Source organism: Eimeria mitis, genomic scaffold, assembly GCF_000499745.2.
Source record: "Eimeria mitis Houghton genomic scaffold, Emh_scaff5890, whole genome shotgun sequence".
Lineage (NCBI taxonomy): Eukaryota > Apicomplexa > Conoidasida > Eucoccidiorida > Eimeriidae > Eimeria > Eimeria mitis.
The window spans coordinates 1079-1542 of record NW_013574128.1 but is presented as its reverse complement, the minus strand read 5'-3'; the positions used below and the strand labels follow the sequence as shown (position 1 = coordinate 1542).

General features: G+C 61.0%; 1 protein-coding gene across 1 annotated transcript in view; it reads left to right on the top strand.

Moving 5' to 3' along the window:
• The window catches only part of EMH_0084730 (uncharacterized protein), a gene marked incomplete at both ends in the record, with an annotated part of 3306 nt that overhangs the window by 1935 nt on the left and 907 nt on the right, over positions 1 to 464 (top strand). Inside the window, one exon of the mRNA XM_013500805.1 lies at positions 3 to 464. Within this exon, the coding sequence (XP_013356259.1) occupies positions 3 to 464 (462 nt within the window). The remainder of the gene's footprint in view (positions 1 to 2) is intronic.

Here is a 464-nt window from a genome sequence, read left to right as displayed (position 1 = left end):
GCAGCAGACGCAAGACATGCACCAACAATACATGCAGCAGCAGCAACAGCAGCAGCAGCAGCAGCAGCAGGAAGAAATGCAGCACTATCAACAGAACTGGGATCAGCAGCAAGTGCAGCAGCAGCAGTGGGCTCCTGAGCAGCAGCAACAGCAGCAGCAGGAGTGGACGCCTGAGCAGCAGCAGCAATGGGAGCAGCAGCAGCAGTGGGAGCAGCAGCAGCAGTGGGAGCAGCAGCAGCAATGGGAGCAGCAGCAGCAGCAATGGACTCCTGAGCAGCAGCAGCAATGGGAGCAGCAGCAACAATGGCAGCAGCAGCAGCAGCAGCAGTGGTCTCCTGAGGAGCAGCAGCAGTGGGAGCAGCAGCAGCAGTGGGCTGGCGAGGCGCAGCAGCAACCATGGCCTGCATCGCAGCAAGAGCAGCAGCAGCAGCAGGAGCAGCAGCAGCAGCAGCAGCAGTTGTGCT